Raw genomic sequence first — 26,870 nt, 5'->3', positions numbered from 1 at the left:
CTCGTCATGCTTCAACACCCTGCGCATGCTACGGAAGATCTTCCGGTGGATCCCCACCGAGACCAGGAAGACTGTCACCCAGGCACTCGTCACCAGCCGACTGGACTACGGCAACGCCCTCTACGCCGGAACCACCGCCAAGCTCCAGAAGAGACTCCAACGGATCCAGAACGCCTCAGCCAGACTCATCCTCGACATCCCACGACACAGCCACATCTCCGGACACCTAAGAGACCTGCACTGGCTCCCTGTCAACAAGAGAATCACCTTCCGTCTCCTTACCCACGCACACAAAGCTCTTCACGATCAAGGCCTGAGCTACCTCAACAACCGAATCAACTTCTACGCTCCCAAACGACACCTCCGATCAGCCAGTCACGCCCTCGCCGCCGTCCCCCGCATCCGAAGAACGACAACAGGAGGAAGGTCCTTCTCCTACCTGGCCGCCAAGACCTGGAACTCCCTCCCGACCCACCTGCGCCTGACCCAAGACCACCTCGCCTTCAGGAAGAAGCTCAAGACCTGGCTGTTCGGGCAGTAGCAGCACCCCCCCCCCCTAGCGCCTTGAGACCCTCCGGGTAAGTAGAGCGCTCTATAAATGCCTATGATTGATTGATCTCTAAACGCTCAACCCCTGCTGGTTTAGGGCAGTCAGGTTTGGATGAATGGCATGAAAATATGTTTAATAATGGGGGTCATTTGTAAGGTGGGGATGTGAACTTGATGAAAAAGTGTGAAATGCAAACACCGGGTTAAATTAATTATTTGAAAGTGATTGTAGGATAATTTACTAAAGAGTGTGGTTTTATAATGCTCCATGATTGTCACATACCATGATGATGAGTGAACAATGAAACCCAATGATATCTGAATAAGATTCAGTAGATTATGCACTTTTGCTTATATTTCTCCCTTAAGTACTGTGTCAGTGTAAGGAAAAGTTGCATTACTGAGCTGCTGCAAGCGTGCAGACATAATTCCTTAAATCAGCTGGAGGAATGCTAACAACCTATTTAAGACCTTATTATAGTATGTATATACATACTACAATAAAGCTTGTAGAAAAGGAAAGCAAAATATAAACCTTGTTTAAACCTCCATGGTGCACTGTTTGAAGTCATAGCTTCTTTACACAGGCATCTAGGGCTGGGGCTTGCCTCACATGCTACTGATTCTGCCCAGCACCACATATCTGCCAGAGAACCACAGTTCCATTGTGAATTAAATCAAGAAAACCTTGGTGGCATACATTTGTAGGACTTTAAAAATATGTAGGATTTAATTCATTGAAAGAAGAATAAATATATGTTTTGGTAGATATACAGCAGGGCATGTCAAACTACACCTTGTGACCTCCTCTTGCCTTCCAAAAAAACCTTACGTGTTTGAGACCTATAGAGGAACTGGCCTCATGAAATCTCTGCTTCTGTTCTAAGGGAGCAAATTCATTGTGCATTGATAGATCTTTGTACCTTCCACTAGCAGAATAGAAAAGAAGTGCTTCTGGTGAAGGGTTGGAATGCACTTTCAAAGTTCGATGTTACCGAATGGCAGAAAGCAAAAGCTGAGGAGCCGCTCCCTGCAAAGCATGTGGATCTCTGCACACCCAGGGTGACTTTCTTGGTAAAGATGAAAGTTAACAGAGCCCCTCCATTCTGAGTACCAGGAGCCCAGGCACGTTATTCCCCTGCACTCACAAACCGAAGGGGATATAAAGTCATGTGTTACGCTCTTGGAATGGAAGGACTGAGGTATGTTGTAATTCATATGTATTGTCATACTCTATGATCCTTGTTACTCTATGTCTTTTCCCCACACATTCCAGAATGCTTATCACTCCAACTCTACAGCCTATGTTCTATTGCAATCAGTTAGAGTTTGGTCAGCAGGCGTTGGGTTACTCGCCGCTGTTCTCCTGAATAAATTACTGTATACAACTCAAGAAGGGCATGCAGTCAACTTACAACATTGTGGTGACGAGGATGGGATAGGGTGGTCACCCTCAGAACCTCCCCGTAGAAGGGTACACCACGGGTAGTCTCCCTGGCAAACAAAGGTGGAGATTAACCGCCCTTACAACTTCCCCGTAAAGGGTACACCAGAGGATATGAGTCACCCTAGGTAACAGGAAGGGGTACACCACAGGGTACACACCCTGGGAACTCATATGAGCACTGACTACCCACTAAAAATACAACCTCCCCAACGTAGAGTAAAGTTGGAAGGGTACACCACAGGATATTCACCCTGGGAACTGATATGGGGCATTGACTACTCACAAACAACACAACCTCCCTTGTTCTCCTGAATAAATTGCTGTATACAACTCAAGAAGTGTCTGCGGTCAACTTACAACAAGGTACTGGTAGAATTTTCCCAGTTATGAAGCAGCACAGGTGCAAATATGCTCAGGTAGGTGGGAAGCAATGATTTGCACTGGCAGAGTTATGAGTTTACCAATGGTGGAATGAAAAGGATGCCGATGCTTGATTGAAGGATTAAGGTGCACTGGCAACGCGCTCTGTGTTCCCTCTTGAGGAAATGAAGAGTCGCTTTTGGTAAAGAGAATTGATGAAGTGCATCGGTAGAGCTATGCTTCTACCAGAAGCAGAAGATACGTACGTGTTTTGCTGCTACAGTGAGTGATTAAGGTGCGCAGTGTAGTGTGCCTTCTGACTTGTCAGCAGCATGGAGAGCTCTGGGGTAGGGTCAAATCACGATGTGGCTACTGTACTACCAGGGTCATTGTGATCATGCATCAGATAAAGACCAAATTTTATGTCTACATTGACAAAATTATGCATCTTGAAAAAAAAATCTTGTGTCAAAAATTGAAAATTCTGTTCCAAATTATGCAGTTAGGGCATGTCAGGCAGCATAAGATGTACAATTATTTTAAAGATATTTTGTCTGAAAATCTACAGATGCAAAGTGATTACAGGATGCCATTAAAAACACCAGATTCTTAAGAAATAATATTTACATTTAAAGATATTGTTCAACATTTTATTCACCAACATGTTTAGATTTTGTAAGCACTAGAATGCTACTTATCACACTGTACTTTCTAGCTTCAAAAGTAAAATAGAGTTCACACAGACATGATTGCACTCTGTGGGAAACGAACCTGTATGTTCACACTCTGTAACGAAAGGTGTGCATTATTTATTGGGTGCTGGGCAGTTATGTTCGAAAACTTGACTTCAGTGTACTCTAAAACCTATGGAAACATGTATTTTCATTAACAGAAAGACAGCAGGACAGCATAGGATTCAATTTGACGAACAAATAATAAAATACAACCTGTTTGGGGTTCCTCTCAATGTTGAATAATACAGCCTCTCCCTATCTACCACTTTACCCTATATACCACTTTGCTACTTCAAAGGAATTAATGCAGAAAGAGCACTCTATTAAAGGTGTATTAGGTGAATATGTTTATATCTGAATACGTTTGTCACTCATTTAATAACTACACTTACTTAACTAAGCAGTAGTGGGATGAACTGAACCAACTACTGAAAAACAAAAAACAATCTATAGAACTTCAGCATCTCTGGAAATATTGATCTACGCACAGTGCAAACAAGCAGTTTTGCCCAAAATAAGGATATAGTTCACAACCGATTCCCTGTTTGAAGCAGAAGAGCACTTGCGTATTCTGCTGACAGTTTTTTATAATCCCCTTGTCTTGGCATCTTTTGGCCTTTTAACTCTGCCATACCAGCCCCTCCCTGCCAAATGGTATGATAGGGTGCTCACCACCATCACTCACATATCTATACACTTGATTCTACATATAGTCAAGAAAAGTGTGCCAGCGAGTATAGTGTTGTTGCATACAGAGGAAAATAAGTAGAGGGAACACTGCCTCCCTCATCCTCCTTGAGGTGAATTAATCCTCTGCAACCTCTTTGAAGTCTCTTATATCCCATTTACAATTTGTTTTTCTGTGTCACTGCCCTCACCAAAATGGACGAACTACACTTAGAGTGATTCCAGTGGTTACAGGGGTATTCATTTACTAATCATTTACTATTAAAATGTAGTATGTATTTAGTATGCATGAAGACTATGTGGCATATTATCAAGGGGGTTTATCTCCGCTTTTTTGGCTTTAACAGCCAAGAAAGCGGAGATAAAATTATCTCCCTATTACCTAGCTGTCGCTAACACCAGTTTGCGACAGCTAGTAGGAGATAGCAACCATCTTGGGCCCCACTTTGCATGTTAGCGATATTTATCACTAATGACATGCAAAGTGGGCGTGCCAAGATGTTAGCGACTGGAAACAGTTGCTAACATCGCTATCTCCTATTACCAACTTTTGGAGATATTCGCGCTAAGCGCGAATATCTCAAAAAGCTAACACCTGCCCCTGAGCAGTTCTTAGCCATGTTATCCAATGGTAGGTGGATAACATGGATAAGATCATTAGCTCAGTAATGCATGAATATCGCTGACTTTTCAGCGATATTCATGCATTTCGGCCGATTTTTATCGCTTAGGAGATAAACCTTGATAATAGCAAGGTTCCTAAGCGATAAAAATCACCGCAGCTCGGCGATAAAAATATTGCCGCTAAACCAACATAGCGATAATTATCGCTAGTTGTTGGTAATATGCCCCTATGTGTTATGCCCACAAGCCAAAATATGCAAATGAGGGAATACTAGTTCTACTCAACTACCCGTCAAATACATAATAAACACTTCAATTCATTGATAAAAGAAGACTAGTAGTATTCGAGAAGAATAGTATTTGAAGCTTAGTAGTATTCTGTTAGGGTTTATTTGTAGCTCTTGTGCTATTTCAAGAGCAAAATGAAGGCTAGTCTAATTGATTGTTACCACTATTTGAAGATTAGTGGTATTATTTGTGAGCAATATCTGAATAATAACTGCAATGATTGTGAAGGCTCAAGTAAGACTAGCAGAATTTAAAGTGAATGTTAATTGAAAACTATTGTGCTAATACAAGAGCAAATGGCTAGTCTCATTTATTGTGACCTCTAATTGAAGATTAGTGGTATCTTTGTGAGCACCATCTGAAGACTAATGGTAATGACTGTCAAGAGTTAATTAAGAAAACTAGAATTCAAATTGAATGGGAATTGAACACAAGTCCCATTCATTCTGATTAATTTATAGCAATTTTATTCATTTGGTTGCTTGCACAAGGCTTCTTTTAATGATGGCTTTTGGACTAAATTGTATGTGTTACATATTTTGGAAGTCAATGATTCTAATACGCCTGTTACAAACTCATCAGTCATGCATTTAGTAAGCATTTTTATAATTGTGGTATGTGAGAAGACCGGAGCAAGAGATCGTAGGAGAAGCACAAATAAAGGAGCCAACCCAGACATACACAGGATTGTACCAGGAGACCCCTCCTCCTGCAAGTAGAGAGCCAGTTCAATTGTCGAGAACCTGACTGAATTCCCACTTGGTCCATGACAAGACAGGATCACCACCGTTCGTTTTCAGGTTACCCAAAAATTAGCAATTTTGCAAAATTCAATTCGTTGTCAGATAAAAAAGTAATTGTTCTAATTCCTCCTGTGCTGATTGTCGACCAGACTCCATTAACTTTAGAACTTAAAAAAACAATTCACTAAACAAGTTTGTACCAGGCGTTTATGGCATTGACTTGTAAATTGTCTTTAAAGGAAATGCAGTTGCACACAAGTGTGACATTTCAATGATATTTGCTTTGTCAATGTGTCTTAGCCATGTTGTGCACTAGCTAGTTGTGTGGAGTATTGCAGTGTGGAATTGCGAAGAGTGGAATAGAGTGGCAGACAGATAGTGTCATGTATTGGAGTGACAGAGTGGAGTTGTGTAGAGTGGCGTAGAGTGGAGTGGCATAGAACAGAGTTACTAATCTGTTGCAGCATAGTGGAAGTCCTTTTCTGAAGGTGGATGGGTCACCTTTCTGTAGCCTATTGCTGTATTTGAGTTTTAAAGTAGTACTAATGGAGTAAAACCTTTGATAAGCCAGTGTCATCAACAATAAAAATGACAAAATAATAAATGCAAAAATATGTCACAAAATGAGCTGCATTCGTCTACAAAATTTGCCTTTTCTTACCACTTAATTTAGTCAACTATGCCCCATGATTTGGTCCTCTTCAGCTGCATATTTCCAGTGGTCCCTACATAGATTGACAATTTCTTGAGATAATGGAAATACAGTTGCATGTTGATTCTCAAATATTTACCAGCAGCAGCAAACAAGAAGAAAAATGTTTAGTGGTGAGTAGTGTTACTAGGACGTGTTGTGAGTGGGTGATGGTATAGTGAGGAAAAAGCACAGTGGCTTTGAGTAGGGTCTGGCAAAACTTAGAGGGATATTGAATGGTTTTGTTAATGACTGAAGATTAGTACTTCAACTGGCCTACAATGCAGTAGGCGTTTCTTCTTCTTTTTTTTTTGAAGGGTCTGCATTTGGTAAACAGAAACTTATTTCCAAGATATGCAGGTGAGGAGTACAAAGGGAAAGTGCCAGAGAATTAGGGGGTTTGGGTTATGTGGTCAAAATTGCTGCTACTCACTTGGTTTTAAAATATGAGTTTCACTTACCTTTTTAGCAACCATTCTTACCTTGAAATGTTCTTATTTTTCCGACCAGTAACAGGGCAATCTGACAAATAGCTGTAATAATTGACAAGGAGATATAAGTGATTTACTAATGTAAAAAAGTATTTTGTAAATAGGCACATAACATTGTGAATTCAACTTCTTAAGCATAAACTGAGACAGAATGTTTGGTTGAGTTACACTAACCATACACCATATTATGGCATATTGAGTGGTGAATATCATAGATTTATTGCACAGTCACCACAGTTTAGTTCTAGTTTGGACAGAGTTTCCATAGGAAAGGCATTTTTTCCTTTAATGAATAACATTGGTACGTTTCATTAAAACCATTTTTAAAAAAACAATCACTTTTGCTTCATCATGGAAAGTTATGCAGAAATTATAGCAAAATTGATCAGCAAAATGTTAGAACTTTATAGAGAAAACCTGCTTTTGGTTATTTGGTGTAAATCTGTTCAGCCATTTTTGAGAAATTAGCATCAAAATGGATATTATGATGGGCTGGTCTCTTCTGTTCGTGGACTAATGATCCACTGTAGGAGTCTATACATGACCTCACTGCAACAAGTTAAAATCCAAATCCACTCAGCCTTTTATCCTGAGGTTGATAAAATGAGTACCATTGAGTTAGGTAACAACAAACATCTATTAATGAGCAACAAGATACCTTTTCGCTGAACATGTGCAATACAAGTGCATGTTATGTATGGGTAAACACCGGATAAAACTTAAAAATAACTGAACCATTGGTGCCAAATAATCTGCAATTGGCTCATTCAAGGTGGAAGGGTGCACCATGATTGGCTGGCTAAAAAATGAGAATGTTGGGTCTCAATTCTCTAGTCCTGAAGGGGGGAAAAACATGAAAGGCCACAAAGGGGTCAGGATAGGCATGCCTTTGCCTTTGGGATACCTCCCTTTAATTTACAACAGGTAAAAACAGAAAATAAGAAGATTGGGTCGCAGGTACCCTGGTATGAGTGCCTGGTACTAGGGTACCCAGTGAAGTAGCCACTGTGGTACCAATAAAACATTTAAAAATAAAATACAAAACCCTATGGCCAATCACCACTTTGCACATGCGAAAGACAGGCACCATCATATCATGGAAGCCAACCACAGGACAGGTATTCCTACCAGTATACCCAACCAAGCATTTTATCAGAGGTAGCCAACATATCATGCCTGCTCACATATGGCCAAGAATTACCATTTTTGTGACTGGGCCAAAGTTTTTCAAAGGTTGGGTATCATGCAATGGTTGCCTAGTTGCCAAGGAAAAACCATTATGTGAGGGTCAGCATATCACCAGTGTTGGCAATGAAAGCAACACTACTCCCTCAGGCACTCACAGAGCCTTAAACATTTTTCTAGATTACCTTTTACTGCTGTCACAACGCCAAATGGTCCTCCAGGCTGCCTTGCTTTTCCCCTGACGTAGACAGCAGCAGTTCCCCGATTGGTACTCCTGGGAGAAGTGGACATGAGTCCTCTGGGTAGACTGCAGGAGACAACTGGGAGAGAATGACACGGCCTGGGGGAGGGTTTCAAACAGGAGAGCATGAGAGCAGCAAGCAGGATTCGGAGTGTATGGATAACTGGATACTGCAGTGGTGAAAGACCGTGTTATGTGAAAACTGTAGGTGTGAATGAAAGCATGAGTCACTCCACACCTGTGTAAACATTTACAGTCTTTCTGATAGGACCATCAGGAAGAATGAAATAAATGAGAATGCTAGCAGCTGAGGGACAGTATGAGTTAGCATACACACATTTTTTATTGGTTCATCTATTTAAACTCAATAATATTTAGTGTTAGAACTTTCTATGTAGAAGCCTCTACTCCAGAGGTGGCTGCTTTCAATAGAAAGTGGTAGGGCAGCAGATATTTAACAAAAGAAAAAAGGACTTACCTGTCACTGTCCAGCTTCTAGCAAGAGTGTAGTCCAGCTCCCAGACTGCACACCCAATCTTGAAGCTGCTCTCATGCTATTACCCAGCATGACAGCATCAACAGGATTGGCCTGAGCGGACTGGTTTAACACTCACTAAGGCATATGAGTCTGTGGCTTTCCTCTACCTGGAAATACAACACAGCTGGGTTATAGAAATGTAAGTGTGCTTGTTGGTTTGGCCGTCCTAGGTTGGCCGGCCAAGCCAACAAGCAAACTAACAGTGCCCACCACTCCTCTTCCCTGGTATTGTCCCTGGATGGCCCTGCCGTAGACTCGGGTCACTTGGCCTAGCCAAGGAAATATAAAATGATAAATTGGTTTTTTATCATTTTATAGTTCATATGCTGGCTTTTAGCAGGGGAGGTGCAACGCTCCTTTGCCACTACGGATGAGCCGTCGCTGCTCAACTCCCTACCCTCCCAACCCCACCACCTTCAAACCTCACCAGGAGAAAAGACAGTGGTGAAGACTAGGTAGTGTTTGAGAGATAGAGGAAGCTTGGAAGACTGGAAGTCTCGGTGTTTCCATCAGGTTTCTTTGGCTTTGAATATTTATCTAGTTGTGCCTCTATATAAGATCTAACCTTAGGGTAGGAGGAAAAAGATCTGGTGGCATCGGATGTAAGTGGAGGAGGGATAGAAAATGGGAGAGAGAAGAACTATGAAAACAGTGGTCTAGATGGATGTTTCTTTGGGCATGCAGAGCAGGTGGTTACGAGCAATTTCTGAATTGAACTATTTAGTACTGTGACCATGAGTGACACTTTCCCGCGAGCAAAATCAAGCAATGAAGGTAAGGGAAAGCCCCTTTGAAAAGAATCCTCCTAAGTAATCTGCTTTCTGTCATGAGCCATCCAAGTGCACTCTGTCAGTGACCCACTCGGTGCAACTGCACAGACGGGGCAGGCAGAAAAATAGGGTAGTCATGAAAAGCTAGGTTTTAATAGGTGACTAAGACCAAACAGCTCATTCTATCATCGCAACTTTCCTGCATGAGTACCTCAAGCGAAACTTGATATCCAGCTATTATGTGATGTGCCCAGAATCACAAGATGGGGATCCAATGCTAGAACTTGAACCCGTGGCTAAAGTTTTAAAGTCTGCAGGTGTGATTGCAAGGCCATACCAATGGCTAGGTATGGCGATACAAATTCCCACATTCAATTGCTACCACACATGCATTTAATTAATAGATCATGAAATTCATTTGAGCCTGAAGCACCAATGTTACCAGGAGATCTCAGACATGCTGCCTCAATTGTAAGTCTCACATTCAATGCTCTGCAGCGTACCAAAAGCCCACAAATGATGGGATCTAAAATAGCTGCCAAGGTTTCAGATTGCTTATGAGAGACATTTTCTGATTCAGTGTGATTATGAGTGACATTACAATGAGTATGAGTGGCACTTTCTCTCGAGCAAAATTAAGCAATAAAGAGGTGGGAAACATAGAAATTTCAGTAATTATAGCCATTTAAGCAATGAGAAGCTCTAAGACCATCTTAAAACTTCTGCAAAGCACCAGAAATGGAAGAGCTTGACATCCGAGATTATAGTGGGATGAAAAAAGTGGGAGTCTCTAAAAGGGGCATGCATGGCCTATGTAATTAAGCGTATCGCTTAAACACAAACCAAATTTCTCCAATGGCAGCACCTTGCAGGAAGAATTACTAGTAAAACAATTGTATTGCAATCTTATGTCAGACTCCACAACTGGGGAAGAAATGTGCATGGGGCAATCACAACAAAATGCCCAGTCTTACAAATTCCTGAAGTGTTTCAGTGATAAAAAAAGGTCCCCCCTTAACTTATGGCCTGAAAGTCTTCCTATTTAAATGAGGGAATGAATGAAAATGTAAAGTTTAAGGGGGCTTCAAGGACACTCCTATCTACCATTTGACTCAACTGAGACACCTCTGTGGTAAAGTGTTGAAAATCAACACGTTGTTTATGTCTCCTTTCATTCTCTCGAAATAGTAATTTAAATAAACAATTGTCAAGCTTCGGACCAAGAGTGCGACAGCCAGCTCATGCTAGTGACTGTTAAATGCTGGTATGAACGGAGTAACAATATCCCCTCAAGAAAACCATGAGGGCTATGACAGAAGCGTGAGTATGTCCGTTATGCTTGTGAAATACAAGCTGAGTGTTAAAGAGAGACCGTTACACTCCAGTCAGTGATTCTAAAAGAGTTACAGGTCTGAGCCAGCCATGTACATTTTGGGGGGCTTTGTATAAGGATGCCTATGATACAGAGCTACTCCAAGGGATCATGGTGCACAAGAATGTATTATTATTGGAATAAGTTAATATGCCATTGTTTTTTTTAAAAAGCCCCCTATTGGCTTTGCCAATGCTTGTTTGCCTAACTGTCCTCGGTAAGTAATCTTTCTCCTTGGGCAAAAAGTGAAGGATTACTCATACTGCACCTGGTGGGATCTATCAGCATTCTGCCTGTGGGTTCTCTCGTGTGGAAGGCGCAAGTCTCTACAATGGGGTCTCGCCTGCGTTGCAAATGGTCTCAAAGGGGGCCTTTAGGTCCTTAAAGTGAGCTGCACTGAACCGCTAGTTCATAGCTTTTACCGCACCCACAGCTAGCATACTTCAGTAAGCAGAGTGGTCTGTTTCTGGCGTGGTTGGGAAGAGGTCTAGCCCCACACCTTGTAACAAATTATGCATTCAGGAAAAGGTGTGCTGAGTGTCTCTTAGTTGAGTTTTACTTTACACTGTGTGTGGTCTGTGGGAAGCTTGTTTGTGGGATTGAGGGCAGGGCTCCCTCTGGTTCCTAAGGGGAGTGGGGGCAGTGTCAATTGCTAACCTTTAAGTGGAGGACCGCAGTGTGGGGTCTTAACCTGGCCGCTCTATACGGAGGTAGTGCTAGTGCTTTGGACTTCTGATGTCCTTACCTCTGCCAAAGGTTCCCACAAAATGTAGGCCCCAAGCGGCTCCATTACCCCCGGCGGCTGGGAAGAGTGAGCCATGTCGTGAGGCACCCTGGGAATGGCGTAACCACACAATCGCCACGTTCCCTTACCGACGTTGGGGAATAATAACAGATCGAAAACAAAAGTTAAAAGTAAAGATACAAAAGAAGGGCAAATAAATTGTAGGCGAATCAAACTGTATACCCGTCATCTTGAAGTGAAGTTAGGAACAAGAACCCAAAGCTGCAGAAATAACAAAACAATACGTTGTCATTTAGCATAGCTTTGAAGCTCCCGTCTCATGATGATACAAATTACTCGGCTACCTTTTCAAATAGATGTCTTAAATTCAATAAAGAAAAGGTTACTCCAGGAATCCTATATCATTTCTTTAGGAATTGTTTATATGTTTGTAAAACAAATTTTAACCGCTGTGGTTTTAGGCATTGCTCATGATATGAATACTTCTACTTCAAAATGACCACTGCCGCTTGTCCACGAAGACAGACAAGTTGATGCCATTTTGCCCCTCTTCTGTTTCTTTCAGGGAAAGTTCTTAGAAGACGGGTGCTGTGCAGATCACATTCCTATGAACTTCAGGGAGCATTTCCGAGAAATCTCTCATGGGGGTGGCTGATGTAATTAAGGGCGTGTCTTAAAACACTTAAGCTAAAACTCCGTACTTAGCATACTGTGCTGCCCCACTGGTATTTTGATTGTCTCTGTCCACGTGAGCTCTTTCATGCACCCCACACTTGGGAAGGAGAAAGCTGGCACCGTGAGCTCTCGTGTAACGTATGCAACACTGGGATAGAAAAGGGCTGATTTCTTTTCTAACACTAAGCTGTATTTGCTGGCTTGTTCTAGGTACACTCATCTACACTGGGGCATCTTCAGCCCCTGCACGGACTGTCCCCGCGCTGCTTCTAATGGAAGACAACTGTGGCATTTGACTCCTGTCAATGCCACTCATGGCCCTTCAGGTAACCTCATGGCTGCTCAAAGTGCAGGTGTAAAGACCCGACTTTACACCAGGTGCCTGGTGGAAAGGGGCTCGGATTTGAGCTAACATATATAAAAAGCCACTGTTTGAAAATAAACTGAATTTAGGATTTATTATCTGCATAGCACATAGGCCTTCTTGCATTGAAGTCTCTGCTAATGCGTGCACTGTAGGTTGAATTGCAGAGTTGAAAACACCCTAAACCCTAAAACACTGTACCCCCAGCACGGCCCACACCGGTCCCCCAGTCCGGTCCCCACACTCAAATACTACCCTGCACGACCCCCCAGCACTACCCTAAACCCTAAAACACTACCCTACATTACACTACACAAACAGCACAACACTACCCTCAACCCTAAAACACTACCCCCAGCACGACCCTACTCCGACCCCCAGTCCGGTTCCCACACACAAACACTAGCCTGCACGACCCCCTAGCACTACCCTAAACCCTAAAACACTAACCTACACTACACAAATTCCACAACACTACCCTAAACCCTAAAATACTACCCCTAGCACCACCCTCCCCCGACCCCCAGTCCGGTCCCTTCACTCAAACACTACCCTGCACAACCCCCAGCACTACCCTAAAACCATACACTACACAAACACCACAACACTACCCTAAACCCTAAAACACTACCGTGACTACGACCCTCCTCTGACCCTAAGTCCTGTCCCTACACTCAAACACTACCCAGCATGACCCCCAGTACTACCCTAAACCCTAAAACACTAACCTACACTACACAAACAACACAACACTACCCTAAACCCTAATACACTACCTCCAGCACGACCCTCCCCTGACCCCCAGTCCATTCCCCACACTTAAACACAATACTGCATGACCCCCCAGCACTACCCTAAACCCTAAAACACTACCCTACACTACACAAACACCACAACACTACCCTAAACCCTAAAACACTGCCCCCAGCATGACCCCCCACAACCCCTAGTCCGGTCCCCACACCCAAACGCTATACTGCACAACCCCCCCAGCACTACCCTAAACACTAAAACACTACCCTACACTACACAAACACCACACCAGAACACTACCCTAAACCCTAAAACACTAACCCCAGCACAACCATACCCGACCCCCAGTCCGGTCCCCACACTCAAACACTACCCTGCACGACCCCCCAGCCCGACCCTACACCCTAAAATACTACCCTACACTGCACAAACACCACAACACTACCCTAAACCCTAAAACACTACCCTAGCACGACCCACCCTGACCCCCAGTCTGGTCCCCACACTTAAACACTACCCAGCATGACCCCCAGCACTACCCCAAACCCTAAAACACTACCCTACACTACACAAACAACACAACACTACCCCAAACCCTAAAACACTACCCCAGCACGACATCCCAGTCCGGTCCCTACACTCAAACACTACCCTGCACGACCTCCAGCACTACCCTAAACCCTAAAACACTACCCTACACTACACAAACACCACAACACTACCCTAAACCCTAAAACACTACCCCAGCACAACCCTTCCCAGACCTCCAGTGCGGTCACCATACTCAAATACTACCCTGCCTGACCCCTGAGCACTACCCTAAAACACTACCCTACACTACACAAACACCACAACACTACCCTAAACCCTAAAACACTGCCCCGGCACAACCCTCCCCCAACCCCCAGTCCGGTCCCCACGCTCAATCACTACCCTGCACGATCCCCCAGCACCACCCTAAACCCTAAAACACTACCCTACACTACACAAACACCACAATAGTATAATAAATAAGGCATAAAAATAGCATAATATACACTGATCTACCATTCAGCATGCAGCTTGAATAGAATGTTAATGGTAGTCTGGGTGAAGTCCAGTAGTATTCAAATTGTTTGTATTCACTAAATGTTCTGCATTGTACATGAAGGCTATGCGATTACAAGTAAGTATTTTCTTAGTATTCTGTCAGTATTCGAAAAGTACCACTCACATATCAGTAGTCTTCATGCACTAGCCTTCCCAAAAAGAACACTACTGAATACTAAAATTGGCATAAATTAATCTTTGAATGCTATAAAAAGACAGGTTAACCACTAAATGTAGTATTCGACTTCGGTAAGGGGGAATTTGAAAATTTCCCAGCGATTCTAGTGACAAATATGCGTATACCCTTGTTCCTTCCTTGTGGTTACTTGTTTGTGAGGGTAGGTAGGGTTGTTGCAAAAGGGAAGACAGTAAGACATTACATTAAAGTTAATTTACATTTGTCATTTATTTTAATGCATGTAAGTGTTGCAGTAACTTGTTTGCATTTAATTGTCAGCAATATCTATAAATAGAATGTAAATAAAGAAGTATGCCAATGCTTGGTCTAGAGAAGCAGCATAGTATTCCTAAACATCAAATTGCATGGCTTAAAGATTAATGGCTCTATATATGCTGAAAGTCGAGTTGTGACTGCACTGGGTGCAAGTGGCATCAACACAGATTAACCACGGAATGGCATAGCAGCATTTTTCCCAGATTCTAGGGTTTGCCAGATCATAAAACTAACATTTGGATTGCCCCCAAAGGTAGAGTTTAAGGGGCCAAATACATTGAAGACGAGAATGTAGTGTTCATCATATGGATTTCTTTTTATTTTTTTATTTTTATTGAGCAGATCATTGAGAACATTGAAATAACATATGAACAAATCATTAACAGGAGTCAAAAATGGGTTAAAAGTGACTACAATCTATTCATTAATCTGCAACCACTGACTGGTAAAAGTAGAGAAACCGATTTATGCAAAGCTATAATATATAGCTACCTAGCTGTTTTGGAAGCAGAAGAAAAAGAGTGCAGCTAAGTAATGGAAATGTTTTAAAGTGCCACAGTACTAAAGTGCAAGTGCAAGAGTGCAAAACTGCTAGGCTAATGTGCTAAAATGATCCAGAAAATTACTTCCAAACTTTTAAGAGAATATTCCTTATTCTAACAAACATTTACAAATAGTAGTACAACACCTCGACTAGGGTAGTACTACTCATCCGTCTGGTTTTCCAAATTACCTAAAAACTTCCAGGTTTCACGAAACTTCTTGGAGGCTCCCACACGGCATGCGTAGGCTTCTTCAAAAGCCTGCCCCCGTTTCATTTTAATAAACCATTTATCGTAAGTGGGAACTTCCCTAGACCTCCAATTCTGTAGAATTAAGGACTGGGCTACCAAGGAGGCGATGGAAAGAAAAATTTCCTCAGCTGTCTTCAAATTCGTCCTGTCTTTACAAATTCCAAACAGGGCCACCTCGACCTCGGCCAATATCCTCTTTTTGAATGCCCTATTTAGAGGCGAGAAGATCTTCCCCCAAAAAGGCCCCAATCTAGGACATGTAAAAAAATATGTAGCCAGCCCCCTTCCCCATCCGCCTGGCATTGAAAGCATCTATTTTTGACTTCCGTGTACCTTTTATTAAGTGCTTTCGGAGTAAGGTATGCCAGCAATCGGGATAAGAAGGCAATTTTTTTTAAATTGGCTGCTCTCAGAGCCTTACTTCCACGCCAATATATAGCTTCCCATTCATTATTAGAAAAGTTACATTGCTTTTCATGGGTCACCCTTTCTAAATGGTTCTCTATCAATAGGAGTTGGCCCTGATTACGTAGCAAACGATACCAATTCCATACTCCGCTTAGCTTTGCCTCAAAAAGGGCTGCCACAAGTTTATTCGGCGTGTCAAAAGAAAAATTCTTTTTTTTCAGAAAATGGAAAATTTGTAAATACTCCAAGAAAGCTAGCTTGCTCTGATCTCTACTCCTCAACAACACCTCCTGCCATGTAATTACCCTATTATGAATTAAAAAGTATCTTACCTCTCCTAGCCCACAGCCCTCCCAATTTCTCAAACGGCATGATTGAATGTCAATGTTCTTAAATTTCCTCAATTTTAAGTAATGAAACCCAGAGGAGCCGGTCCCCTTAAAAGATTGAAGTCTGGTAGAGTAGTCCTTCATAGTCTTATATCTTGTTTTTTTCGGAAGTTTGGCGGTTTCAAAAAATATCGAGATCTGAGAACCGGCTTCCTGCACCATTTTTTCCACAAAGAAATTGTCTTTTAACCCATTAGAAACCAATAAACAAGCTAATAAGTCTAAGAAAGCTGCCTCATAGTAAGTTCGTATATGCGGTAAAGCCAGCCCACCCTGTTCAATAGTTAGTTGAAATGATGGAAGCTTGACCATTGGTACATTTTTCCCCCAGACAAACTGTCTGATCGTAGTTTCCAGCTCTTAAAAAAATCCATCTTAATTTTAAATGGTATATTAATAGAAAGAAAAATGAGTAGCGGAAGTATGGACATCTTAATGAGAGATACTCGTCCCATCAGAGTCAGAGGGAGTAAAAGCCACTGCTCTAGCAACTTCTTGATTTTACCTTGAACTCTTACATAATTTAGATTGAATAACTGTTGGTATTGGTTAGTGACATAAATCTACAAAAATCTTATAGGGTCAGGCTTGGCGGCTTGCAACTTGAGGTTGGTTGGGAGAAAGTTTATATCAGTATTCAAAACGAGAACTTCTGTTTTATTTTGATTTATTTTGTAGCCCCTAATTAATTCAAATTTGCTAAATTCCCTCATTGCTACTTCCAAATTCTGACTATTGGGCTTCAGATATAGAATAATATCGTCTGCGAAAAGCTTTAATTTGGCCATACCCAAAATTGGAGCACTATTAGCTGCATTGTTTTGCATTCTAATGGCTAAAGGTTCTATGAAAAAGGGAAAAAGCAAGGGGGAAAGCGGACATCCGTTTCTTGTTCCCCGGTTAATTTTTACTGTACCTGTCCTTTTTGCATCTATTACCACCTGAGCCTGTGCCCCCTGATAAATATTTCGAAGCATTGAAATAACCTGAGGAGGAATACCGAATCTACCTGGGGCAATAAACAGAGTGTTCCAGATCACTAGGTCGAAAGCATTTTCCGCACCAACCATCATAATACAGGCCGGGGTTGAGTTAGTATTACAATTATCCAATGCCTGTATTAAAAATTCAGTATTTGCTGCCATAGATCTTCCAGCTATAAAGCCATCCTGATCTTTGTGAATTATTTCCTATGCGGCAGATAAAAAACGCTGCGCCCACACCTTCATTAAAATCTTATAATCTGCATTGAGGAGGCTAATGGGCCAATTGGAATTAACATCCTTGGGTTCTTGTACTTTTTTATGAAGCAGATGACAATTGACTCTTTGAAAAACAAGGGGACCTTACCCTAAACTATCTGATTCTTTTATAGACCGGTTAAAATCAGATCTAGTAAGCTCTGAGATTGTGGCGGCCATAAAATCTATAGCCAGAGCCAATGTGGTTGTGGAGGACGGGTTCCCTATAGAATGTTATAAGGCTTTCTTAGAAGAATTGATTCCACCTCTGAAAAAACTCTTTAATCATATTCATCATATGGATTTATCAGTGTGCGTTCATGTATTATATTCATTTGGAATTGTTTTTAACTCAGTGGCAACAACTACTATAACAACATATATTGAATATAAAAGTTTGGTGGTACTTCGGTACGGAGGGTGATGGATATATATTAGCAATGGTGAAATCAACACTTTGAACTACAAAACGTATAGATCATAGAAACTGGGGGGAACCATTCCCATAGAAAGGATGAACGCATAGATTTATGGACAAGCCCATACCGAAAAACTCACACAAAGAGTACAATTAAACACTGAGATAGTAAATAAATCTACAAGTGCCAATACTGTACATGCAGAGGGGCCCACATCTTTTTTTCGTTTTAAATTGAAATAGCAGGAGTAACAGAGTATCCATACACAGCCCATCTTTACTTTTTACACTGCACCTAACACCTTCTGATTGCACAAGGAGAGCAGTGCACGCTTGAGATCATGTTTTGAAGCTGGTTCAGTAGACCCACGCATATTTAAACAAGGAAGGTCACAGTCTTACCATCCTTAAAAGAAAATATATATTATTTGTACGAAAACGATCTGTGAAGGCATTTCCACTCAGACTCTAATTTGCCTGTTAGTTTCATGCTTTGTCGTCCTTATCATGTTGACATAACTGTCCCAGAATCTACTAAAGTATGTTTCTTCATTGGATTAACTGTCAACATGCTATTACATCTCTTAACTAAAACAACGTGTGCCCTAATCTTCTGATGTACTAGGCTCTTAGGGCCAGATTTAATAATCCTTTCCATTGTGTCACGCAAGGCATTGCAAAGGCTTAAATGATATTTACTAAGCCACCTTGCGTGGCTCAATGTGGCTTAGTAAATCAAGAATAACACAAGGCAATGCAAATCGCTCCCTTTCGTTACTCTGCATTCTGAAGGATTTCAATGGGTGGAGTGTGGACTTTCCCACACATTCACTTATGGACTCTGGCACAATTCCAGATTTACTAAAGGTAGTACACCGACGATTGCGGCAAAATGATATGCCATCCTAACAGAGGCATAACGAGGAGAAATGTCGTTATTACTCCTCATTATTTCCTCCTTTTACTTGGGCTGTACTTTGCAGCACACATAAAAAGAGGAACATGCCTCCCAGGATTATTTTCGTGCAGGAAGGTGTAACGTAAACAGCTGTAGTGTCTAATGTGTTAACTCAGGAGGTTTGGATCCCAAGTTCTGTGTGAGTGCATTTGCTTACATTGGATTGCATCTGCAGAATTTGTATACTCTCATTGCAGTACATTGTTGTTTCTTTCAGAATGTCTTTCAAAATTTCAAATTGCTAAGAATAATAGTTGTAAAACCTTTCTTTTTTTGTTTACATTGTAGGATATACTAAACTATCAGAAGAGGAGTCAACAACGTCTCCATCCTGGATTATACTTGGGATATTTAAAACTCTACAGTTCTGTTGACCAAATTAAAGTACTTGTGTCTCAAAGGCTCCCCAATGTTCTTTGTCATGCTAAAATAAGAGACAACGGTAACATCTCCAAGTAGGTATTTTTCCTGTGATGCAATACTTCCTCCACTTGTTCATATGCTATTTATCATTTCCCATGACAGATACCACACCATGCACAATGGAATTAGCTGTTTGGTCTCTGATTTCTGTTACCCTTATGTGGTTGGATATTTTCTTCACAGCGTTTGAGGCATAACTGAGATTTTAAGAGGCCCCTTCCTGTACAAAAACAAACCTGCATGAAGCAGCACACATGTAAGTTACAAACTGGCATTTTAGGTTTGTTTATGTGCAGGAAGGGACAACTTCCTGTACATAAACAAACCTTCCTGCTAGCAGACACCCTTGCAGGTGCCTGCGTTTGCGTTACATTGTGAAACTTAGCGCCATCGCAGGAGAAAAAGCAAGGCTGCACCATGTCCTTGTGAATATGGTACAGCCTTGCTTTTCTGAAGTGGCGGAGAGAGGCGTTAAGCCAAGAAGGCTAACGCTTGTCTTCGCCACTTCCTTGTGAATATCCCCCTAAGTTTTTCTGTCACTCCTTAAGGATTCTTCCGGTTTATACTTGTATTATGTTGCTTATCCATTTTTTTATAACTTCGTTCTCATCATTCTTTAAAGTGAAATAATAATACAGGAGTATCTATTTTTGTAGAGCCTGAAATATTACCTTAATTCCTTTTTTAGTGTTCGATTCAACTGAAATAATGATGAACATATGGTTTGCAACTGTAACAAGGGTAATTGTTATGCCACTAGTGCGACTCAAAGAACGGAATGGGTTATCCATATAGATGAGACTACCATGGCTTACCATGGGATTTCCAGGTTGAATAAACACGTTCCGAAACATGACTGTCCTATCACTAATTCATTTTTCTGCATGTTGGTTTGACTTTTCTTTTTGCCTGCCTTTGTCCTTTTTAACTCTTCCATGTCCTCTCATCCACTCCACTATGTTGCCCCTTAAAGCTCAGGTCTTGCTTAATTTGTTGGTCTTTCTTACAGACTGCTTCTAGCGTTCTTGTCCAGGACCTATTGTGGACAATACAGTTCTTATTGTGGGGTTTGGGTCAGACCACTGTCTACCAATGGTTAGCTTTCTCATCAATCTCATGTGCTTGCTTCTTATTCTATTACTTTCATTCATCTTCTGTTCTCTTCCCTAGAGCACAGCCTTAATGCCATCCTTTTCATAAGATGACTTCCATCCTTCCACAGCTCAAATTTAGGGGACTACAATATGTCATGAGGAAATTGTGGGGAAATCCTGATCATCATAAATTGAGCATGTGTCTGTATAAGGCACTTATTGAAAGATTTACATTTATAAACTTCTGTAACTGTTCCACCATGTGGCTGTTTTGTGGTTGAATAATGGTTTCTTCAAAAGGTACTGGCATTTTCTTTCTAGAAAGATTTCTGATTTATGTCTGAAAAGCAGATAGCCTTCACACTGGGTTGTATAAGAATGAACATTTCTTCTTCATGTCCTTTTCTGCTGCAATGACCTTCTGGAGCTGTTGTCATTGGGTATATCATACGTGGAGGGCCGGACTGGTAAACAAAAGCAGCCCTAGCAAAAATGCCTTAACCAGCTGTGCTACCTTCATATCCATGTGGAAGCTCTATCTTTCCATTCATCCATTGTCTCTCTCTTTCCTCCCTCTCCGATCTCTTAATCTTTGCCTTACCTCTCCCTCTTACTCTTTCTCTCTCTCTTGAGACTTCCCTGTGCATGCTGTAATTCATCTAGAGCCGGGAGCTGGAGAAACTACCAGAAGCACCAGGAGCCGTCCTGGGATTTCAAAACCTTCCTCCAAGGGCTCAGGTCACTGGATAAATGCCCAGTGAAATGCAATACCTGTCCGGCCCTAAATATGTGTATTCATGGTCACACAATGCATCCTTGGGGCAGGTAGCAACTGTCTTAAACTGTGGTTGTAAGCGGAGGTGAGCTAAGCATACGTATTCAGTGAGTAGTTTTTCTTTTTTTTTTTTACTTTGTTTTATTGGGGTGTCAGAACACAAAAAGAAAACAAGCATGATTCTTAACCAACAGAACAAACAAAAGCTGTGGCTGATACCTCAAATGTTTTTTCTTCCCAATATTTTCTCCCCCCCCCCTCCCACCCCAGTGGATCCATCTTCAAGCAAAACAAAAATCTAAGGACCCAGGAGAAGGGAATTACAAAAAGAAGAAACAAAAAAAAGGATAAAAAAGAAAAAATATGTACATGGATATATCGTACCAGCAAAAAATAAATTATTTCATCTCAAGCTATTAAGCCAATTAATGAGAGGCAGCCAGAGCTTCTCTCCTCTCTCTCTATCCCATATTCCCTTCCTCCTCCCTACCACAATCTCCCAATTATATATAGATAGGAGTTTATTAAACCAAACATGTTCTGTCGGAGGAACTGAATCAAGCCATGCTGTGGCCAAACACAAACGATAAACAGCCATAGCGATAAACACCAATTTCCTATGATTTTCCTCCATCGCTTGATTAGAAATTCCCAACATTATTACCTGCGGGGTATGTATCACGATGTGACCTAGTATAGCCCCCAGCCTCTGCTCAATTTTGAGTAATAATTGGGAGACACCCGGACAGGTAGCAAACATGTGTGTGCTAACCACAGCCACCACCCCACAACGAGGGCAGTGTATCCCAGTAGTACCCCCATCTATGTATGTGGGCTGGAGTCATGCACAGATTACACCAGGTCTTAAAACACTGTGCCTGCAGATTTGCAGATATACATGAAGTTTGACTGAAGAGCAGAGAGTCCTCACACTCCCCCTGCCCAGCCTGTGCAGTGTTTGCCATCTATCGAAATGCTTAGTAAGATCATCCCCAAATTTTTCCGTAATGGCTTTATAGATGGCAGCGGTTTGCGGTGTATTACTTTTAAGCAAATCAAAAAGTGGGATTTGATTTCCGTTCTGGCATTTGCTCTCAAAAATATACCAGATTTGTAGGAATTTAAAAAAATCCTTATTCCCTATGCCAAATCTATCTTTAAGAGCATCGAAAGAAAGTAGGTTGTTGCCAGAAAGAAGATCCCCAATACAATAAATCCCTCTTTCCCCCATCTACTAAAATAAGCATCATTAAAAATTTCAGAACATATGGCATTATTCTCAGCAAGAGGGGAATACCGATACAGCCGGCCAATTCCGAACTTTTTCCTAAGTGCACTCCAGACTTTGTAAATTCGTATCAAAACCTTAAACTTAACCCTCTTGTAATAAGCAAAATCAATTTGTCGTAATAAAAGGCCCCTGGTTTCTCCCCCACATATCAGTTGGAAAATAGAAATTTCGGAATTATCCGAATTGTATCCATTTATCAGCTCACCTGAATACTTCAAGGTCGTGGCCCAATAATAAGTCGGAAAATTAGGGTCAGACCAGCCCCCCCGATCTTTGGGAAGTGTCATAAACCTTAATGCCCGTCTTGGGCGCTGCCCTGACCACAGAAACCATGAGATAGCCTGGTCACATTTCCGAAACCATAGCTTATTAAATTCAAGGGGGATGGCTCTAAAATAATAAAGTATCTTGGGTAAGAAGATCATTTTAATAACATTGCTTCGGCCCATAAGCGTCAAATAAAGATTGCTCATCCTCTTGTTATCAGATTTCATTTTGACTAATAAGGGCGCCAGATTTAAATCTACTACAGCAGTTGGGGTAGCACTTATCTCGACCCCTAAATACCTTGCATTTTCTACAATCCGTTGGTCAGCAAAGTCCACTTTTTCATTAATGACTATTTGGGTTTTACTTTCGTTGATATAGTAGCCGACGACTTTGCCAAATCGAGATGTTAACACACTTAACTCGTCCAGAGCCCTCTGTGGGACCGATGTGACTATCGCTAAATCGTCAGCATAGCCTAAAATGTTGACCTTTCCTCCCCGGGCAGAAACAGGTAAAATTACCAGGCTCTCTTGTATTAGTCTAATTAGCGGGTCAATATAAATTGCAAATAACAAGGGAGAGCAAGGGCACCCTTGTCTTGTCCCCGCCCTATATTGATCTCCCCCCGAGTGTAATCTCATCAGTGCTAGTTTGGCAATTGGATCTTGATACATGCTTTTAATGGCCCGAATAAAGCCTTCCCCAATTCCATAATGCTTCATGACCGCCCATAGAGAGGTCCAGGAGACCCTATCAAAAGCCAATAAAATTAAAGACATAGGGTCTCCTGTCACCTTGGTATAGTCAAATAGAGTTATTACTCTACGAATATGATCTATGGTTTCCCGGCCTGGAACAAAACCGTGTTGACTGTGGGAGACCATTTCTTTTATTACGGACGCCAATCTATTCGCCAAGATATTTGAGTAGATTTTAACATCATTGTTAATCAAAATTATTGGACGGTACGCCCCTAAGTCCGTGGCCCCCTTCCCTTTTAAAAAAAAAATAACAATTTTAGCAAACCTCCACGAGTCCGGCAAAGGATCCCCCCCTGAATCAAGCTAAATAGCTCAAAGCATAATTGGGGCCAGTTGACCTTGAATTTTTTTTTTTTATTCTCCTGGGAGAAAATCAGGCCCTGCCACTTTGCCAGATGGCACCGCCTTTAGTACATTGCTGACTTCCCTCAAAGTAATCAGAGCTTCCAACATGTCCCTATCTGCCGGGGTCAGTGATTCTATTTTAACCCTATCCAGAAATCCCACTATTTCATCCTGTAATGAAGGAATGTTCCTCCTACCTTCCGAATACAGCCTCTGATAACATTTTTCGAAGGCGGCAATAATTACGTCCGGGCCATTCACAAAACCAATTTCTGGGTCGTTAACTACCGTAATCCGGGCCTGAACTTTTTTTTCTCTTGTTCGGACAGCTAATGTATGCCCTACACTTTCATTGCTTTCGTAAATTTTCGTGCGCCAGGCAAGATACCTGGCTGCAGTTTTGGCTGATGAGATCTCCGTTATAGCAGCTCTAATAGTTAAAATCTTTGTTTGTGCCGCCTCGATATCCCTTCTTTCTGAAATTACTTGAACCAAGTCTAGTGCAACTTTGGTCAATTCTGCATAGAGTTTATTTATCTTGTTTTTCTCTAACTTCAGAGCCCTCCATCCAAATTGCGTAGTCTCCCCTCTAACCCCAGCTTTTAGCTTATCCCATACATTCTGAAGACTAGTACTACCCCGATTCTCTTCAACAAATCTAGTGATCCACTGTAGAATATATTCTACATATTCGTTGTCATTCAGCAAAGCCCTATTAAATGTCCAGGTAGTATATTTTGGGCACTCAGGATGGACTTCCAGAACCAGAGGATTATGGTCTGACATAACCTTGAGATATTTCTCGATTTTACAGCCCGACACCAAACTACGAGAGATAAAAAAAATATCCAATCTTGAATGTGATTGGTGTGGGGCTGAATAATACGTGAACCCATCTTCACCACTTCTAATTGCTGCCCAGGCATCCACTAGCCCATGAAGTTCTTTCAGCTGGCATAGAGACCTATAAACTTTGGGTTTACGCCCTTGATAAGCAAGTTCTGGTTGATTCGATACTGCATAGCTCATATTTAGGTTAAAGTCTCCACAGATTATGAGTGGCAACAGCCACCCAACCAATTCCGTATTCAACCAATCATACAGCTCTGAAGCATCTAACAACGGGCCGTAGACTGAGCATACAGTAAAGATGTTATTATCAATGACACACTGGGTTATGGCCCATCTGCCATACTTATCTGAGATTGAGCGTGAACAATTTGCCAATCCACGGTGGGCAAATATGGCCACCCCCCTGGTCTTAACCTCCTGTTTAGAACATATGATCAGCTGAAAGCCATCTAATTCCATCATTTTACTTCTGCTAGCTTCAATGTGGGTCTCCTGGAGACAAACAATATCTGCCCTGAGAATTCGAACATCTTCTTTAATCCTGCCCCGCTTCGCTGGATCATTCAATCCACATATGTTAATAGTAGCTATCCTGATTCCCCCCATTGGTTATATATGCTAAACCAAAAATGGACAGAGCTGAAAGAAAAACAATAAAGATATATCCCCCAAGCTGCCCCTTGCATTTTTGCTTCCTTTCCCCCTTAACAAGGATCCATCCACCCACCCCCACCCCAACCCCTCCCACCCATCACTTCGGCAAAAAAGGTCTCCAGTCCCTTGTGATGCCTCCCACGCTGGTGCGCCCCTGGTGCTCCCTGACTGCTGTAAAAGAGAGAAGGGGTCATAGCCCCCCTTCAACCAATGCCCTTGGTCTTGCCCAATAGCCCATATCCCATTTGTCCCATTATCCCATAGTGCCCACGCCCCCATGAATCACATTGTAAGTGAAGGAAATACAACCAGCAACAAAAGCCAAACAAAATATCCAAAAAACGAGAGGGAGGGGATGGGACAGACACCTATAGCCGATGGCCTTTTGTTCCCCCTGTACTCTCATCCCCCCTATGCACCCTCCCCCCCTTTTTGGATGACCGGTTGTAGACTGATCTATTCCCCCGATATCGCCTTTAAATAATCCCCTGCTTGAATCTCAGAGGTGAACACCCTTATCTAACCCTGATGAATCACTTTCAAACGAGCAGGGTTCATCAAATAGACTCCGCAGCCAAGTTTTTGACAAGGAGAGATCATCTGCCGCAGGCGCCACCTTCTCTCCACAGTAGTATGGCAGAACTCCGGTCGCACAAAGAAAGTCTGCCCTTCTGCTGATTTCTTTGCATCGGGTCGAGCCATTTCGAATACTACTTGCCGCAATAAAAAATTCCAAAAAAATATAAGAACAGCTTGTGGCCTTTGTTCCTGCCCGGGATTTTTCATGGCCATTAGGGGGAACGGATGGACTTGCTGGATCTCAGCTTCCCAGTTCCAGAATGAAAGTTCTGGGAAGGCAGACTTAAAAAGCTTAATCACAAATCCACGTATGTCCCCCATTCCACTTTCTCTTCGATGCCCAGCAGGCACAAGTTGTTTCGTCGTTGCCGATTTTCCGCCTCCTCGAGCTTCCATAATATGTCCACCATTCTGGCATCATTGGCGGATGTCTTCTGTTCAGTACTCTCCAGTCCAGCCTCGAGCCCTCCACCCGCTCCTCCAGCACCGTTGTGCGCACCATGACTTTGGTACAGGCTTTTGTTGTCTTCCTAATTGCTCCCTGGATTATTTTTGGCACCAATTGGGCCCTTTTGTGTTCCTGACGGGCCTCAATTTGCATTTTCTGACTAGGAGGCGATGAAGATATGTTTTTGGGCGTAAACGTAATATTCTATGTAGCACTTCTTCCTCACAATGCTGCTAGAACATGCAGTGTCACAGTTAACCTCGTTTTAAGGGGTGTTGCATTGTAGTTCATACATCAGTATGAAGATCAGCAGGTAGGAGATCATTGCTGTTAGTACCTGTTTTGTGTATGATCACTATGACAGTGTGTA

The 26,870-nt window shown here is 42.0% G+C and overlaps 1 protein-coding gene across 1 annotated transcript in view; it reads left to right on the top strand.

Moving 5' to 3' along the window:
- ANKFN1 (ankyrin repeat and fibronectin type III domain containing 1) overlaps window positions 1-26,870 on the top strand; it is a 1,441,385-nt gene that overhangs the window by 1,036,643 nt on the left and 377,872 nt on the right. Inside the window, exon 12 of the mRNA XM_078650803.1 lies at window positions 19,297-19,463. Coding sequence (XP_078506929.1) covers window positions 19,297-19,463 — 167 coding nt within the window. The remainder of the gene's footprint in view (window positions 1-19,296; window positions 19,464-26,870) is intronic.

Source organism: Lissotriton helveticus, chromosome 7, assembly GCF_964261635.1.
Source record: "Lissotriton helveticus chromosome 7, aLisHel1.1, whole genome shotgun sequence".
Taxonomy (NCBI): domain Eukaryota; kingdom Metazoa; phylum Chordata; class Amphibia; order Caudata; family Salamandridae; genus Lissotriton; species Lissotriton helveticus.
The sequence above is the reverse complement of the archived record's forward strand: the minus strand, read 5'-3'. Positions and strand labels throughout refer to the sequence as shown.